The following is a 16,333-nucleotide window of genomic DNA, read 5'->3' as shown; positions in this document are numbered from 1 at the left end:
AGCCTTCTCGGGACACCTCCCTCATGCTGAGTCACCCTGTGGCCCCCACAGTGGCCTGCAACACGCATCTGCTTCCTCTCCAAGTCGGGCTGAGTGAGGACAGCTGAGTGGCCCCTGTGCTGGCCCTCCCTCTGTCTTGCACAACAGCAGGATGACATCAGGAACGGTTCCTGCCAGGAGCCCACCAAGACTGGCTGCCTCCACAAGGGACCTCACACGACGTCCAGGCTCTGCAAAGCGGCTCCCAGAGAGGGCGCAAGAGGCCAGTCGCCCTGCCCAGCAGGGGTGGAGCGAGGATTCCAGCGCGGGACCTCCTGGCTTCCACGCCAGCCCCTAAGGACCAGTGTCTCACCTTCAGAACAGGGTTTGTTCACCAAGCACCTGCCTGGGGGAGGGGCGGCCCTGATGGAGATGCAGGAGGCCCCCTCTGCCCACAGATGGCCCTTCTCCAGGCCTTTTAAAGCAATCTGAGTGAAGGGCCACCTTCCACTTTTTTGGGCTATTTTTATGACATTATTTACTTCCCAGAATTTCCCAAAGTTTCACCGATAAATAAATAAATAAATAGTAAATAAATAAATAAACCACCCAGGTTCCTGATGAAATAAGTCCAGGAAATGTGACTAGCATGCCTTCCTCACGGGAATTCCCACGCCTACGTGCCTGTCACAGGCCCTGAGAAGTCCTGAGGGAGGCAGGCCTGTCCACCTGCTCTCTGACACCAGGCCTCCCGGATTTGATGCGCAAAGGGTTCTTACTCTCCTTGCCCAGCTCCTCCTTCTTTACCCGAAGTCCAAATGTTCTAAACCTTCTTCTCGTCTCCCCGCGTGGTCCCTCTGACTAATCTCAGACACAATTACGGCTCCACATACCGTACGTGACGGTGAGTTCCGTGTGCCAGCGTGGCCACACTCCCGATGCAGTTATTTAGACAAACGTGAATTGGGCTGTTGCTGTGGGGCACTTTGCAGAGTTGGTCGTCACCTTGCAGACCACTGGCAGTAAGTAAAGGAGGGTGCCCTCGTCAACCGGCTGGGCCTCATCCACAGAGGACTCCATCAGGGGCTGAGAGCAAACACACAAGGTCCCTCAAGGGGAGGTTCTGCCTCCAGACAGCAGCACCCGTCCCTGCCTGGGTCCAGCCTGAGGGGCCCCTGCAGAGCTTGGTCTCGTCGGCCCTGCTGTTCTATAAGCCAAGCCCTTGAAATAACTCCTGAGGTAGGTGTTGGACCCATAGGAAGATAGATAGATGGACGGATAGACAGAGATGGGCAGGCCAGCACCCTGGTGCACACCTGTAATCCCAGAGAATCCGGAGCCTGAGGCAAGAGGATCGAAAGTTTGAGGACAGCCTCAGCAACTTAGCAAGCAACTTAGTGAGACCCTGTCTCAAAATGAGAAATAAAAAGGACTGGGGATGTGGCTCAGTGGTAAAGTGCCTGTGGGTTCAATCCCCAGTACCAAAAAAAAAAAAAAGAGAGAGAGAGAGAGATACGTAGATAGATAGTTGATTCATACATAGAAGAGAGAAATACAGAGGTAGAGATACAGAGAAGAATAGAGCCACTCACACAGATATCCACACAGAGAGGATGGGCCAGAGAGACAGGGACAGAGACGCACAGAGGATGGGCCAGAGAGACAGGGACAGAGACGCACGGAGGATGGGCCAGAGAGACAGGGACAGAGACGCACGGAGGATGGGCCAGAGAGACAGGGACAGAGACGCACGGAGGATGGGCCAGAGAGACAGGGACAGAGACGCACGGAGGATGGGCCAGAGAGACAGGGACAGAGACGCACGGAGGATGGGCCAGAGAGACAGGGACAGAGACGCACGGAGGATGGGCCAGAGAGACAGGGACAGAGACACATGGAGGATGGGCCAGAGAGACAGGGACAGAGGAGCAGGGAGGCAGCCTGTCGCCTCTTCTCTGGAGATCCTGACTGATGAGAATCAATGCCAAGAGCTCTCAAAAGCCAGTTCCCTTCACAGGAGCTGCCTCTGGTGCCAGTGTCCACTGGAGAGGCCCAAACCGACCCTTCCGATCCTCTCTTGAGAAATGTGTCCTCCCTCCGCCCCCTGCCCCTCAGTAGATGGAAGCCCGGCCACTCCAGCCAAAGCTGGAAGAGCTCTTGGATCCCCTCCTTCCTGCTTCCACAGCCCTGTGCCCCCAGGGAGCCCTGCCCTAGCTCACCTCTCCATCTCCTCCTCACTTTGACCCCCGACCCCTCTGCCACACCTGAGCCAGGTGAGCTTTCCAAAGGCCTGAAAACCACAGCAGCTTTCCTTCCCTTGGGCGCAGTGCTGGGCCACCCAGGAGGCCCAGGCCACCTTCTGCAGGGCACCTGGCAGTGCCCCCAGGGAAGCCCAGCCCCTCGCCTGCTACACAGTCGGGAGCAGCCCCAGCAACTCGCGGGTTCCCCGAAGGAAGGGTGGAGTCAGCGCAGAGAAAGGACCCGAACCCCTGCAGGAACTTGAAGCAAGTGCTGCTCAGATTTATTTTAGCTCTTCTTTTACAGTATTGAGTAAAGCAGGATTAAACAAGATCCAAGTTATAGAGAAATTACCACAAAATTTATCATTAACCCCACTTTCCAGCAGGTGTCTAACACAGAGCGGGTACATTAAGGTCAACCTTCTATATTTTCTTAAAATTACTCACATAAGCATATTGCAGAGGAAGATATTTTCCTCTTTTCCCCCTATGACCTTTGTTTACCCTTTGGTGTCAGACCTATTGCCAGCACAATGACTCTATTTTGTTTTAAGCTAATTTTACCGAACTGCTAAGCAAAACATGCACTTAATCTTTAGCTCATATTATTATGTTTTTGATTTAACGTTAAAGGTCTACTCTATTACCTAAACAAGCTCAGTTAAAACTAAGCTAGGTTATTCACTGCCAAACAATCAGTGTGAGTGCTTAATTTTTATCCTAATATTCTTTATGTTATTGATTTATCCTCTTCCTACTGTAATACATATGTGAGACCTAAGCCAGCAGAAACTACTTAACCAGTTAACATGCAATGGGGGCGTTCGATTTTAAGGTAAGATTTTTCTAGTTGTCTATGTATGCTGTTTCTTTGTTCTTTAGTCCTACATTTCCAAGCCTTTGAAGGAAGGACAAATATTGGGCATTTGTCCACTTACCATTAATATTAGTTATTCATTCACCATTTTCATTGCACACTCCTGTATAGGGAAGAGGTGGGTCTCTGGGGGGTGGGTTCTTATACCTGTTTGCTTGTTTCCCTCGAGGACCACAAATGTCCCCCAGTTCTGTAAGCTAAGTAGGGCGGTCCTTGCTCTGTGGGGACAACAAGTCTCCTGCTCTGTGCGTCAGGCCGCTTTGCTGGTAAAGCGTTAACCGGGGCAGGTGTGGTCAGCATGGGAGCAAGCAGTTCCTGTAACTGTAGTTTCTGAAGAACTCCCCACTCTGTACTTTCAGGCTTTTGTGTGACATTGGTACATTTTTAAAGCATTCCCCATCCTCCCCCAAGCTCCGCAGACTCATGGAGGTTAAATTCTTATCACAACAATCCAGGGAATTTGATTTGCAGTTGCGCAGTTATAAGTGTGATAATTACAAGAAAACACCCAATTCCCGGGAGATGACGGCAGTTTCCTGGAATGGGGGCCTTGCCAGGCCCTTCTCCACGCTCGGACCTTGTAAGCAGCATGGCGGGAACCGTCCCTACCATCACAGCTATGGAGGCTCGTCCAGTGTCAGAACCTCCACAGGTCCCTGGGGCCCTTGGGACCGCCTTTCAGCTCGGTGCTCCCTTTGCCTGATCTTCTGTCCCTCCTTTTGGTGTCACTGAACTAGGAAATTTCAAACTGCTCATGCTGCTCTGGAACGCTGGGTCTGGCTGGCTCCACCTGCCTCACCTGCTCTCTGCACACGGCCTCCTCAGTTCCTCCAGCCACTGAGCCTCAGGACCTTTGCTTATGCTGTGTGCACCTCCTACTCCACGACTGGCTTCTTTTCGCGCTCCAGGACCCGGCACAGGACCCGCTGCCTCCCTGAATTGCCTAAGCACAAGTGCTCACCTCTCTCTGTGTCACAGGCCACTGTGTCCTGCTCCGTTTCTTCACAGAACTCACAGATTATAATGATGGGTGCATTTCAGTTGGTATCTGCCCCCATCCAGGACGGGGATGGTCCAGAGTGGCCCCACGTCTTCCAGGCAGGGTATGAGTGTCCTCAGCAACCCCAGTGGCCCTGTACCCAGAGCGTTGCAGCTCCTGGAAGCATGGTGTCCTGGGGACCTGTATGGCCAGTGCTAACATTGGCTGGCCATGCCCACTGTCCCGCGGGAACCTGGTTCCATCTCCGCGAGGAGCACCATAAAGGACAGCCCTTGTGTCCCCACCTCGTTCTTTGCTGCACACGGGGCCCACCGGGCATCTAGGCTACCAGACAGTAACACAGGAGCTGTGCCTGTGGGCACGTCTGCCAGGTCATACAGACAAGGTCACAGCACAGGAGAGACACAGGAGCATCTCCATGTCCCGGGCGCCCATGGGCAGCTGGACAGTGCAGCATTGGCCTGCACCATCTGATCCTCCCAGAAACTTTCAGAAGTAGGTGGGACTGGAACATTCCTAAGACTGCCAGGTCCCCTGCTGTCCCCAGAGGTCCTGAGGGGGCTGGCCCCTCTCCTGCACCCACTCAGCTCAGCAGGGCCACAAAAGTTGTTCCCTTACTCTTCCTTTCAGTCCATTCATGCCCCCCGCAGGGTGGATGGGGCCCAGCCACCAGGAAGGACGATCCACTTCGCCTAGGGTTCAAATGCTGGCCCAGTGCAGACACCCTTGTGGAAACACCCAGAAATCACAGGAACCCAAACATCTGGGCAGCCCATGGCCCGGTCAAGTTGACACAGGAAACCACCTGTCACACTTGGCCTCAGGCAGGATTAACCCCTCTTCCTCGTGCTCAGAGGGCGATGGAACCCGGCTGCCCTCTGGCTCTCCACGCGCACTTTCACAGATGTTGGTCTGTCCCAGTCCTCGCCAGCCTGAGAGCACCTGGCACAGGCAGGGAAGGGCCTCAGCCGTCTCTGCCCTGCCAGTGCCCACGCTGTGGGAGCCAGGCCATGTTTGTTGGCACAAGACGCACTGTTGATACACCTATCTATAGATGCGTGGGGTTATGAATTCATTCGGCAGGTATTTATTAAGCACCTACTGTGTTTCAGCCCTGAGGGAGGCACTGGGACTTCCATCCACAGAGATAAACTCTTCGCCCCAAGGAGCTCAGATGGCGGCGAGGAAGACAGGAAGCGAACACAGACAGGAGTGTATACGCGCAGAGGCGGCAGGGCTGTGAAGAACGACAGAGCCTGGCACAAGGATGGGCTCTTCCAGAAGGCTCTCTCACATGGGGGACTCGTGGGGATGGAAGCAGCTGGGGGAGAGGTGTGCGAGTCTATGGGATGGGTGCTTCAGGCAGAGGGAGGGGGCAGTGCAAAGGCCCTGGGGTGGGAGAGAATGGATGTGTCCAAAGCAGAGCAAGAAGGCCCAGGGACCGTGGGATGGGTCTCGGGAGGCAGCCCGGACTGGCATATACGGGCTCTTCCTGTGCCTGGCACAGAGCCTGGGAGGGCTTCACGCTGAGGCGTGACCTGGCCTGACTTGTTCTAGATAGAGAAGCAGAGCTGACCCTCCCAGGCGCAGGCCTCTCCCAGGGTCCCTGGGAGGTCTCCCCGGGCAGGTCCTCCCGTGCTCACAGCAGGGTCCTCCCCACCCCCTGAGAGGAGGCTTGGGGAGCCCAGCCAGGAGGGAGAGTCTCTCCTCGTCCTCGGAGCTTGAACCATCGACTGGCCCCTTCCCATGTTGGACCTGCGCCCAGGGCCTGCACCTTGGCCAGGCGGCAGCTCAAGCCCAGGCCACACCCGGGGCGCCTGCAGGCCTGGACACGCTCAGGCCCACGATGGCGGCTGTGAAGTTGTACACGCGCTGACCTTGCTGATAGAGGGCAGGGGTCACACCTGACCCACGCAGCGGTCAGCACTGAACAGGGAGAGGAGCGGGGACGTCATCGGCCAGCGCTCAGGGCAGGGAGGCCAGGAGGGGTCAGGAGACCGTGGGTGGCCACTCACTGCAGGGTGGCTCGGATGTCTGGCTAGACCTTGGAGGCTGTGCTGAGGATGTGGGCTCCGTTCCCGCCTTGAAGAACCTGCTGGAGGGGTCTAGAGAAAAGAGCGACTTGGGACCTGGAAAGTGGCCCTGGGTGTCGCTGTGAGCCTGTGACCACGAGTCCTCTGCCTGGCACGAGCACGGTCCCGCCCTGCCCCGCCATGATGCAAAGGGAAGCCCAGTCCACCCCAGTGCTGGTTCCTGGCATCAAGGACAACACAGGGCAGACTGGCCTGTGCCACTGGCTGCTCAGGGTGTCCTTTATTTCCAGGTGGCAGCCCTGAGTCCCCTGCTGGCCACCTCAGCACCCGAGAACCCAGGGGGCTCTTAGCAAGTCAGTCAGGCCAGAGTGTGAGGGTCAGTGGGGTTCCGGGGGCAGGAGTACAGACGGCCCCACATTCAGGAAAGACCCCCTGGAAGGCCCCGCTGCGGGCTCACTCCCAGCCCCTCCTGCTTCAGGCCTGTGTCCTGCAGAGCTTGAGGTGCCCTCACATGCCCGTGGCCCACGCGCCACAGCCCACAGGCAGAGGGGGACCCTCTGCTCCCTTGGACCAAGGTCTGCCTCCCGTTTTCCATCCCCGGCCAGTGACAGCTGGGCACGCATCTTCAGAGAGCTCCGGAGACACGCTCAAGGCAGCCACAAACTTGCCCCTGGAAGTCCAGCTTCCTGGGCCCCCAACAGTGACCGCATGCACAGGGGCCACCCTCTCCACCCTCTGCCTTCCGGGTGAACAAAGCTGAGATCAGACCCGCCAGGCTCTCTTGGCAGAACCCGACCCTGGCCGTGGGAGAGTAAATAGATGCTTGGCAGGGGACAGCTGGGAACAGGCACCTCTCAGACCCAGCCAGTCGAATCTCCTGTCGGAGGGAGCCACTGCCAGGGGCTAGCTGGCCAGACCCCCGCCGCACTACCCCAGAAGGAAAGACTGGGACTTGGCTCTCTTCTCTGGCTAAAATCTCCCCCAGGACAGTGTGAGGCCTCTGCCCATCATTCCCCTGGAGAGGTGTCTGGATAATAAGGAACGTCCCCAACGGCCGACGCCAGCTCCCCGCACACCTACCAAGCAGATCTCAGAATGCCCCTCGCACCCCATTTGAGGGTGCTGCTGGTCCCCACCAAGACACAGTGACAGAGAACAGAAAAGCCAAGCAAAAGCCAGATTTCAAAGACAAAGGAAGCATGTCACGTTGCAGACATGCGGGGCTGGCCTTCCAGGAGCTCTGGGTTGGCAGGCGAGGCCCTGCAAGAAGCCGGGAGCTGACCCGGCTTGGCTCCTGGTCAGTGGCCTCCCGCTGAAGGCCCCATTGCCCACCCCCCAAGGAGAGCTGGGATTTCCTACTTTCTGAAATGCGGGGTCCCGCCGAGGGTAACTTGATGGATGCAGACACATCAAACCCAGATTTCAGATTGCCAGGGAGAACCAGGGGCGTGCCCGGGGCCTTCCTGGCTCTGATGCTGCATGAGTCAGGCCTTCCCGGCTCACGGCTTGGGTAACCGGTCCACGCGAGGATTCTTGGTCATGCACCCCCGGTGACCCAAATTCCAAAGGGGAGCTCAAGTCGACTCCAGAAAGAGTCGCAGCAGAGCCCCAGGCGTTCGGGAGCTGACAGCGACTGGGGCGAATCATCCCTCCACGAGGCGGAGGCTCTGGAGGTGCCCACACCCGTTGGCAGGGCCTGTTGGGCGGCGTGCGCTCTGGGTGGGAGGGCCGGCCTCCCAGGATGTTTCCCAAGGAGCGGGGAGAGGGCTGAGTCATCTCCTACCATCCCAAAGTGCCAAGTGAAAGGTCAGCGAGCGCTCCCCTCCAGACCCCAGACTGCCTCCTCCGCCTGGAAGGCCGCCCACAGTGACATCACAGAGCAGACGTGGTTTCATTTAAGGCTGCCACCCGTCCCCGGCGGTCCCGGAACTGAAGGCTGGCTTCGCCGGCAGAAGACCCAGCCCGCTGTGAGCTCTTTCAGTTTCCATCCAGGTGAGCAAGTGACCACCTGTTTTATTGATTTTTTTTTCTCTTATGAATGTAAAAAAGAAGAGATTACATCTCTTTAAAAAAAATCTAACAGAAAGCTTCCTTCACACCCGCATATTGGCAGAATATGTTTTCTTAAGTGTACATTTTTTTAACAAAAATAATTCCAAATGGATTCCATGCCTTGTTTGGGTTTTAATCCCTTTTCCAGGATTGGGAGGCCGAGGAGGAGTGTTTGAAACAGCAAGGAAGGTTCCAGGCACTCTTTAAATCACAGTCAGTGAGACTCATCTCTGCTGTTTTGTTGCGGTGGCTCTGTAGTGTGTGGGGCTGGTATTGTGACGCCTGCTGTGTTACTTTTCTCACTGAGGATAGCTTTGACTATCCTGGATCTCTTGTTTTTCCAAATGAACTTCATGACCTCTTTTTCTGTTTCTATGAAGAATGTCACTGGGATTTTAATTGGAATTGCACTGTATCTGTATCTGTGTACACATTTGGTAGTAAGGCCATTTTGACGATGTTAATTCTGCCTATCGAAGAACAAGGGAGATCTTTCCATCTTCTAAGGTCTTCTTCAGTTTCTTTCTTTAGTGTTCTGTAGTTTCCATTGTGCGTGTCTTTCATCTCTCTCTCTCTCTCTTTTTTTTTTTACGTGATGTTGGGGACTGAACTCAGGGCTTGTGCATGTAAGGCAAGCACTCTACCAACTGAGCTATATGGTCAGCCCTTCTTTCACCTCTTTTGTCCCAGGGTTTTTTTTTTTGTTTTTTTTTTTTTTTTGAGGCTATTGTGAATGGGGTAGTTTTCCTAATTTCTCTTTCAACCGATTCATCATTGGTGTATAAGAACACAATTGATTTATGGGCATTGATTTTACAACCTGCGACTTTGCTGAATTTGTTTATGAGATTCCATTTCACTCTAGTCAGAATGACAATTATCAAGAATACAGGTAACAATAAATGTTGGCAAAGATGTAGGACATTGTTGGTGGGCCTGCAAATTGGTGCAACCACTCTGGAATGCAGTGTGGAGATTCCTCACAATACCTGGAATGGAACCACCATTTGACCCAGCTATCCCACTCCTTACTATATACCTAAAGGACTTAAAATCAGCGTACTACAGAAATGCAGCCACATCAATGTTTATAGCAGCTCAATTCACAATAGCTGAACTGTGGAACCAGGTTAGGTGTCCTGCAACAGTTGAATGGATTAAGAAAACATGGTATATATGCACAACAGAATATTACTAAGCCATAAAGAAGAAGGAATTTATGGCATTTGCCTGTAAATGGATGGAACTGGAGACTATCATGCTAAGTGAAATAAACCAATCCTAAAAAACCAAAGGTCAAATGTTCTGTCCAATATGTGGATGGTAACTCACAATAAGGGGCGTGGGGAGGGAAGAATGGAAGTTCATTGGATTAGACAAAGGGAAATGCAGGGAAGGGAAGCAGGATGGGAACAGGAAAGACAGTGGAGTGAATCAGACATCACTTTCCTATGTTCATATATGATACACGAGCAGTGTAACTCCACATCATGTACAACCTCAAGAATGGGATCCTAATTAGAATAAGTTATGCTCCATGTGTGTATGATGTGTCAAAACACACTCCACTGCCATGGATATCTAAAAAGAACAAATAAAGAACTGTAGGAAATAAAAAGAAAAAAAAAAATGAAACTCGTCAGCGCTAAGTCCAGCCATTCCCTTGCAGGGACTCTGACCTCACAATCTACAGATTCTGATTTATGAAAATCAATCCTCCCCAGCTGGCTTATGAGATTTCCTAAGGACAATCGCTGCTGTGGCTGTGTGTGGCTTGGACCCCACCTTGCTCTGTGACACGCTGACGTTCTTATCCATGCCGTCTATATTCCCCGTGTCCTCGCTGTCACCTGACTGTTGAAATCGAATTGGAAGAGGGCTAACTTGGTGAAGAAAATCACATCTTTCCCAAGAGCACAAGCCAGACTTGAAAAGTGCAGAAGTCAGAAAATATCACTCAGAAATTACAGAATTCTCATCTTTGGGAGATATGCCCAGTTTTTCAAAGAAAAGCAAATTACTGGGATCGATAGCTATGGTTTTCTGAGCACTTACTCTGTGCCGGGCAAAACCTCCAAGCTAAAGCCAAGAACTGACGAGGGAAAATTTCTCCTCTCTGGCCAACTTCAAACGCAGGTGGTGAAGAGGACCCCAGACTTGTGCTGTGGCTGCAGTGGCCACAGTCACGGCCAGGCCCTGTGGAACGGAGGGCAGTGCCTGCTGGCCCCTCAGACCCAGCCGAAGGCTCTGCATGGGCAATGGGGGTGGACACCCCGGGCGGACGTCAGTGTCCTGTGGCCGCTCTCACAAATTACCACCAAGTCTGAGGCTGGAAGCAACACAGATTGATTCCTACAGTTCTGGAGGTCAGGGCTAAGGCCGAGATGCAGCCAGGCCCGGGTTCCCCCTGGGCCTCCAGAGGAGACTGTTCCCACCTTCCCCGCTCCTGGAGGTGGGGAAGTGGCACCTCCTTTGCTTGCAGCACGGCGTGGTCTCATTTCTCCCTGACCCTCCTGCCTCCCTCTTAGGAGCACCTGCATGATGACCTGGAGCCCATCTGGATCACCCAGGACATCTCCGCACTGGGGGACTGTAATCTAATGACATCTGCAAAGCCCCTTTTGCCATGAAAGACAATATTCATGGATCCCAGGGGCGGGACCAGGACCCAGACACCTTGGGGCTATGATTCTGCTGACCCCACCCCTCCTCATCCCTGGGGAGGGACCTGCCACAAACATCTTGCAGGAGTTGGACGCCGACCCCAACTTCCTTGAGACGCAGAAGGTCCACACTTAGATTTCTGTTCAACATTTGGTTCGGGGCCGTCGTGATCAGAAGAGTACGGACAAAGAGCAAAATCTGCAGCGGTGGACTTCCGCCCTGTGTAAGTGGCCAGCCCGCGTGACAGCCCGGAGTCCCCCACCCACTCTGGCTCAGAGCTGCTGGTCCTAGGTGCTGGGGACCTTTGCAGCCACCAGCCCTCCTCCGCCACGCCTCCCACTCATCCGCCAGTTCCCTCTCCCGGCTCTCGCTCTGAGGTTCATCCCCTCCTTGGCTTCGAAGCCATCCACGCGATGACAACGCCCCGTTCGCTCTCGTTATCCCAGACTTTGTCCCCGAAAGCCAGTTTTGAATACCGAACGGCTCGCTGCCCGTCCCTGCTTGACGCCCAACGGACACCTCAACCCCCTCAAGTGCAAAAGCAAGCTCTGGAGCGTCCCCTGAAAAGTCCCCCGTTGCCGTGGCCATCTCCATTGGTGACAGCTTCACACTGCCCGCTGCTTGCTCTGGTCAAACACCTGGGCGTCACCCGCAACACCCAGCTCCTCCTGTCTCACCCCTGAGCCCAGCCAGACATGGTGCTGGTGCAGTTCAGCGTTTTACCATCCCCCGCACCGGCTTCTGGGGCCATCCACTGCCCATTGGCTACTTGTGCTCCTCATTTGTCCAAGTTCTGTTCCCGCGGGGCACAGGCCCTCTGGGAGCAGGGGCTGGCCTGGCTCACTCACCTGTGTCTCCAATGCCTTCAACAGTGCCCGGCCAGTAGTAGCTGCTCAGTAAGTACTTGTTCAGTGATGAGTGGTGGAGGACCCAGTGGGTTTACCCCAGTGTGAATGACGGAGTGTGGGAGCGACTTGACGGAATGTCACAGGTGGAAGATTTGTGGTCATCACATCCTCCGGGATATAAGGAAAGTGCCCCGTCTCTATTCTAGGCACAATTCCGCTGCACATTATTATGCTTATTTAACTCTTTGGTGATGCTCTGAAAGTCACAGCAACCCCACAGGTAGGCAGCTGCCCACTCCAGGTGTGGGACTCGGGGTCCCCTGAGTTGGCTGTGGCTGCCACACGGGCAAGTACCCACCCACCAGCAGCACAGGCCAGGCCCTGTGTGCGCCCTGAGGCAGGAGCTGGTGTTTCTTCCACACGTCCTTCTCGTCCCTCTCGCAGAAGAGAGGCAGTCCTCAGGGCCCAGTGCACACCAAGGCCCTCAGCCTGATCCTGCCGCTCACCCACCAGGTGCCCTGGGACAGGCTGGCTCGCCTCCCTGGGCCCACCAGCCAGCCCCACCCGGGAGCAAGAAGGGCGGCAGGCAGACCAGGCGCTGGCTCTCCGCTCCAGCTCCACTCCCACCAGCTGTGTGGCCTCAGGCACCTGCCGGGGGCTCGGCTCTAGAGCTCCTTACTGGTCACAGAGCGACAACAGCAGCCCCTGCCCCACAGGGCTGCTGGGAGATGGAAGGAGGAAACACTTCAAGGTACAAAACTCAGAGCCGTGCTGGAACCCAGAGGCCACCGGATGAGGGGCAGCTGTTCTTACTCTCCGGTGGCCCGAGATTCTCAAATGCAGGAGCCTCTTCCTCTGGAACCCTTCACTGTTGCCCCCAGCCGTCCACCCTACCAGCCCAGCCCCTGGCAGTTCCCCTGGCTGTGCCTCTTCCCAGCCCTGTGTCCCATCTTAGGTCATGACCCTGCATGCCCTCTGCATCCCCTCCAGGTGGCGAGCCCCACGGAGCCAGGCTGCTCTGTCCTGTGAATCTCCAGCACCTTGCAGAGTGCTGGCACCAAGCAGGTGCTCACTAAGTATCTGTTAAACTCTTTAGCAACAACCATAAAATGGTGTCTAGTAAGTCTAGGGGCGGCCACCCTTTCTTTGAGCATTTCCGTTCCCCCGAGCACCACGCCAAGGCACTCCATAGATAGAACCACCAGCCCTTGTCATGGTCCACAAGGGGGATGGGATTTGCTCTGATTTTTTTAGAAGGAGAGGAAAAGTCAATGGGTCTAAGTAGGCCACAAATGGTTGTGCCAGCATTTGAAGTCTGGTGTCAAAGTCCTGGTCCTTCCTCTCCACCAGACATCAGCAACCTCTTCCTCTAGAGCAGCAGGTGGTGAGTACTATCAGCTCGGAGGCCAGAGGGTCTGTGGCAGTCAGCTGGCTGTTGTATGGTGCACTTAGCCACAGGTGATATGCAAGTGACAGGTGCGGCCACGTGCCCATAAAATGTTATTGTCCACAGCAGGCGGCGGGCTGGCCTGGTCGGGGCTGTGGTTTGCCACCTCCTGTGTAGTCCATGCTCTTCTCATTGCAGGTCACTGTGGATGGCACCCCAGGCCCTCCTGGGGCTCCAGTTCCCCAACCAAAGCCTGCCGGCCTCCCCCAACACCACCTCCTGTGACAGGGCCCCCGAGGCCTGGGACCTGCTGCACAGGGTGCTGCCCACCTGCATCATCACCATCTTCTCCCTGGGCCTCCTGGGGAACCTTCTAGTCCTGTCCGTCCTCCTGCTGCCCCGGCAGCGACTGACCGTAGCGGAAATCTACCTTGCCAACCTGGCGGCCTCTGACCTGGCGTTCGTCTTGGGCCTGCCCTTCTGGGCGGAGAACATCCAGAACGAGTTCCACTGGCCCTTCGGAGCCCTGCTCTGCCGCGTGGTCAACGGGGTCATCAAGGCCCACCTGTTCATCAGCATCTTCCTGGTGGTGGCCATCAGCCGGGACCGCTACCGGGCGCTGGCGCAGCCCATGGCCAGCTGGAGGCGGCGGCGGCGCTGGCAGGCCCACGGCACCTGTGTGCTCATCTGGGCGCTGGGGGGCCTCCTGAGCACGCCCACCTTCCTGCTGCGGACCGTCAAAGCCATCCCCCAGCTGAACGTCTCCGCCTGCTTCCTGCTGTTCCCCCACGAGGCCTGGCACTTCGCCAGGATGGTGGAGTTGAACGTGCTGGGCTTCCTCCTCCCGCTGGCCGCCATCCTCTTCTTCAACTTCCACATCCTGGTCTCCCTGTGGGGGCGCCAGGCAGTCAGCAGGAGCCAGTGTGGGGGCCCCAAAGACGGCAAGACCACGGCGCTGATCCTGACGCTCGTGGCTGCCTTCCTGGTCTGCTGGGCTCCCTTCCACTTCTTTGCCTTCCTGGAATTCCTGTTCCAGGTCGGGGCCATCCAGGGCTGCTTCTGGGAGGAGTTCATCGACCTGGGCCTGCAGCTGGCCAACCTCCTGGCCTTCGTCAACAGCTGCCTGAATCCCACCATCTACGTCTTGCGGGGGCAGCTCTTCAGGACCAAGGTCTGGGAGCTCTACCAGCGATGCACCCCGCGGAGCCTCGTCGCACGGTCCTCATCCCGTGGGAAAGAAGTTCTTCAAGGCTTCTGGCGGAGTTAAGACGGCAGAGAACAGAAACGCGGCTTCCGTATGGATTATTTCCAGCGTCATGAAGACTGTTGTGGTAGGTCCAACGATGAGCCCCAAACGCCGTTCCTAGACCCTGGGGTGTTACTTTATGGGGTAACAGAGACTGGAGATGCGATGAAGACCAGGATCTCCTCGGGGGAGATGGTCCCGGACTATCCTGGTGGCCCAACACAATCTCAAGGGGCCTCATGAGAAAGACAGGGGGTCAGAGTCAGAGGAGGTGTGGGGACAGAGGTCAGAGCCACGAAGGCAGAGGCCGTGAGCCAAGATCACAGGTGCCCTTAGAGGCTGGGAAAGCCAAAAAGGCAGATTCCCGGGAGCATCCAGAAGAAAGAGGCCCGGCCCACACTTGTCCTTCAGAACCGTCACAGAATAAAGTCGAGGTGATGTAAGCCACCAAGTTTGGGCTAATTTGTTACAGCAGCAACGGGAAACTAATACAAGTTTCCAAGCAGGATTTCTTATTACATCTCCACTTGTCCAGAATGTTCTGAGCTGCTGGGAATACAAAGGAGGTTCAGCCAAGGCTCCTACGCACTAGGAATTTACCCAGATCTGAATAATTATGAAAAAGATAATGAGAAACCACAGCATGCTTCAGATCCGTCAGCGCTTCCGCCTCGGGCCAGGGGAGGGGGACTGTGAGCTGTTTCACAGAGGGTGGGGTCTGGGGACGGGAGGGAGGACAGGCTGGTGGCAGCAGCACACTGGTGGACAGTGCTGGCGCCTGGCGCACCGTGTTCTTCTTGCTGCCAGGGACCCCACGCACAGCCTGCCAGTGTCTCTGCCGCAGTCATGGCCGCAGGATAATAACCGGGGCATGCCAGGGAGCAGGAGGACCACCCGGTCCCCGCAGGGAGGGAAGGGGCGTGAGAGCACAGAGAAGGGCCTGGTTGGGTGGCTGGGAGGCGGTCAGAGCGGGCTTCCTGCAGGGAGAGACCATGACCCGAATCCCAAGCAACGGGCAGCAGGCCAAGCAAAACAGGGAAAAGGCACATTCCCGACAAAGGGACCAGCAGAACAGAGGCAGGTGGGGTCCAGGTTAGGAGGGAGGGACTGGAGGAAGGCCAGGGACCAGGGTGTGGGCTGCGGAGGAGGGCTCGGTGTTGGTGCTGGTCAACAGGCGGAGGCAGCTCACTGAGGAAGCAGGAAGGGATTCTGGGGCTCTGAGGCCCTGCCGGAGCTAGAAAGCATGAATTCACACTAGGTGCTCAGCAAACCCCGGAAGGCCAGCCACAGCCCACGAGGTGGGAGATACTGGTCAGACTGGTGAAGGACTGAAATAGGGGAGGTACAGGAGGTGCACTGGCTAGCTTTCCGTCACTATGGCAAAACACCTGAGAGAATCAGCTTGATGACAGAAAAGGTTTATTCTGGCTCATGATCTCACAGTCTTGCAGCCTCAGTCCATGGTCACCTGGCCCTGTTGCTTTGGGTCTGTGACAGCCCAGCACATCGAGGTGGGAATGCATGGCAGAGGACGCCTGTTCCCCTCAGGGCAGCCAGTGCCCAACACCTCCTCTTCAGCACCATCCCAGCAACCTACCTGCCAGCAGGCCCCGCCTCCCAACAGTGCCAAGGACTGGGGACCAGGCCTTCCACGTGGGCCTTGGGGGGCCATTTCAGATCCAAACCCAGCCAGTGTCCAGGTCGAGGACAGGCATGGCGCCCGCACCTGGTGACAGGGCAGGAACAGGGCAGGTCACAGCCACGAAGAGGGAGGTTGGGGTGCTGTTCCTGGGGAGAGCCGTCCTGGGAAACGGTGAGACAGGCGTGGCCGTGGGCTGGGCAGCTGGAGCTGAGCAGGGAAGGAGTCCAGAGTGGAGGCAGGTGGAGTGCGACCAGGGCGGCTGGCCTCCGCACCCCGCGCGCGGCAGAGGCCCTGCAAGGCCCTGGGGGAGAGAGTGCGCCCAGCGCAAAGTCGGCTCCCTGGAGCGGGGATGAAGGCCCGGTCCA

The 16,333-nt window shown here is 56.1% G+C and overlaps 1 protein-coding gene across 3 annotated transcripts; it reads left to right on the top strand.

Moving 5' to 3' along the window:
- Nucleotides 1–7,699: 7,699 nt before the first annotated feature.
- Nucleotides 7,700–14,980, top strand: BDKRB1 (bradykinin receptor B1). Of its 3 annotated transcripts, none has more exons than XM_079128038.1 (2): nucleotides 7,700–8,121; nucleotides 13,279–14,980. In XM_079128038.1, exon 2 carries the CDS (start codon nucleotides 13,289–13,291, stop codon nucleotides 14,345–14,347), a length of 1,059 nt encoding a protein of 352 aa, XP_078984164.1. In that variant the 5' UTR covers nucleotides 7,700–8,121; nucleotides 13,279–13,288; the 3' UTR covers nucleotides 14,348–14,980. The 3 variants fall into 3 exon arrangements, with proteins under 3 accessions (XP_078984164.1, XP_078984163.1, XP_078984165.1); XM_079128037.1 differs by lacking the exon at nucleotides 7,700–8,121 and adding an exon at nucleotides 12,160–12,444; XM_079128039.1 differs by lacking the exon at nucleotides 7,700–8,121 and adding an exon at nucleotides 12,160–13,077.
- Nucleotides 14,981–16,333: the final 1,353 nt, after the last annotated feature.

This window comes from Sciurus vulgaris (genome assembly GCF_902686455.1).
Source record: "Sciurus vulgaris genome assembly, chromosome: 2".
Taxonomy (NCBI): Eukaryota; Metazoa; Chordata; class Mammalia; order Rodentia; family Sciuridae; genus Sciurus; species Sciurus vulgaris.
The sequence above is the reverse complement of the archived record's forward strand: the minus strand, read 5'-3'. Positions and strand labels throughout refer to the sequence as shown.

Coding starts and splice junctions, on each gene's coding strand:
- BDKRB1 (XM_079128037.1), top strand. CDS start 12,422: ATGGAAGGAGGAAACACTTCAAG. Junction 12,445..13,278: donor GAAGGAGGAAACACTTCAAG/GTACAAAACTCA, acceptor TTCTCATTGCAG/GTCACTGTGGATGGCACCCC.